This window comes from Cyprinodon variegatus, unplaced genomic scaffold, assembly GCF_000732505.1.
Source record: "Cyprinodon variegatus isolate N-32 unplaced genomic scaffold, C_variegatus-1.0 Scaffold479, whole genome shotgun sequence".
Classification (NCBI taxonomy): Eukaryota; Metazoa; Chordata; class Actinopteri; order Cyprinodontiformes; family Cyprinodontidae; genus Cyprinodon; species Cyprinodon variegatus.
The window spans coordinates 232,019-233,994 of NW_015150932.1; the positions used below are offsets into that span (position 1 = coordinate 232,019).

The following is a 1,976-nucleotide window of genomic DNA, read 5'->3' on the forward strand; positions in this document are numbered from 1 at the left end:
CGGGACTATTTTATGGAGTCATAAACGGGTCAAAATGTTTGTAAACTTATAAATCTTTGTTGAAACTGGAAAGATAAAAGTTGAAACATTTTTTTCACACTTTTTTCTTTAATTTGCAGTCATGGGAACGTTATTTGTTTAAACAATGGCTGTCTATTTTTATATATAATAACGCATTCTGGAATGGTGGTTAGAGACTGTTGCAGTGTAAATGTCTTTAACGCAATATTTTTCTCAGGATTTTTACAACGAGGTAAATACATGCTGCAGAGAATGTGTTAACTTAGTAGTTGAAATTCCCACAGTCCATGAAAGCACCATGGAGAGAGACATCTCTACAGCGCCTATGTAAACTGCCAATCATGTTTCCCCGCCCCCCTCTTGTCAGATTGGGGTTAAAATATGAAAATCTAAAACTGCAATAAAGAAATAAAACGTGTAATTAAAATACTAAACTCAATTATGAATTTTTCAAACTGAGGGAAGAATTTAGATTAGATTCTTATTATTTTATGTTTTTTTTTAGTTTCTCAAATTATAAGGTAAGAATTGGACATTCAATATCAACTTCAACTAAAATTTATACGTTTACAAATATTTTGGACCCTTTCTGACTCCATACTATTTCCCCTAATGTGCTATAAATGGGCTGTAAAACCTTTAAGAAGTTTTTATTCCTTTTTCAGCTAAAATATCAAGTTTAAAGTAAAAAGAAATCCAGGGAGAAGCTGATTGGTCCTTCTCAGTGAAAAGCAGCCAATCAGATGTCAGGGTTTGTATAGAAGTGGTCCTAGTCCCGCCCACTTAGTTCGATGGGTGAATTTAAGAGCTTAAATGATGTCATGGTGAGTTTTTTTTAAAGACGATAAAGATGAAATAATTAACTAATGAATCAAGTAGTTAAATATAAATGAATCATTTTTTAAAGTTGAGTCTCTGCAGCGAGAGAAAACAGGAGCGACGATCACAGAAAACTACGGAGAGAATTTTAGTCCATTATTCCAACAAAGGACAATGAAGAAATCTACAGATTAAACCTTTTAGACTTTTAGTTTATTTTTCCAAATATATTTTTCGTTCAGTATTTTTATTTTCATCTTCTTTACCTGCTCAGATGAAGGAAAAATTAACTCCTTTTGTTTAGTTTTTTCTTATTTTTAGATCAGTTTCTGAGGCGAGGAATGGAGCGGCCCGTTTCTACGCACCGTTCACGTCGTAGTTGACCTCTCCGGCGTAGTGCAGCAGCCTGAACTCCTCCCGGCCCATCACCTTCCGGGTCTTTCCATCGCCCAGCTTGTGTCTGTGAGAACAAACGGCAGCAGAGTGAAAAACAAACCTTCTGCATCAGAATCCGAGACAAACGGCGGCAGATTGAGGAGCAAACTGACGTGACGAAGTGCGGATGCCCCCCCATGGTGTTCTCCAGCTTCTCCAGGAAGGTGAAGTCACTGGCATCTCCAGGTCTCAGACACTCCTCATCCTGTGAGGAGAGGAGAGGGTCAGATCACCTGGACGTTTAGCTGCTGCAAAAAAACATCCAGAAAATCTAAAAACTTTGAAGAATTGAAGAATTTGGCCTTAATTTGAGTAAAAAATAAGATTAACTGCAAAAGGAAGGAAGAGTTTCACCTTTAAAATGAGCTATTTAGATATTTAACACCTGATTTTTATTCTTTTTTAAGCTAAATCATCAATTTAAACATTGTCTCAGGGGCAGATTTAGGAACTTTGAGGCCCTAGGCAAAGACAGGCAGGGGCCCCTCTGAATGGAGAACACATTAATCAGCCCCATTCTACAGATAGAGAAATATTAATAGAATAGACATCCATTATCTGTTCTAGGTTGTGTCCCTCTCTTCTTGTCCCTTTTCTTCTTGTTTTCCTCTCTATGTTTTGTATGGGGGGGTTACCAATCTACTCGCTCTGGAGAGCAGAGTTCGCTGCTTTTAGATGTTGTCTCCAAAGTCTCCAGTAGC

General features: G+C 37.4%; 1 protein-coding gene across 1 annotated transcript in view; it reads right to left on the minus strand.

Annotated features, from left to right (window-relative positions):
• LOC107094333 (unconventional myosin-Ic-like) overlaps nt 1-1,976 on the minus strand; it is a 28,982-nt gene that overhangs the window by 7,168 nt on the left and 19,838 nt on the right. Inside the window, 3 exon segments of the mRNA XM_015389888.1 lie at nt 1,206-1,300; nt 1,389-1,498; nt 1,666-1,706. Of these exon segments, the coding sequence (XP_015245374.1) occupies nt 1,206-1,300; nt 1,389-1,498; nt 1,666-1,706 (246 nt within the window).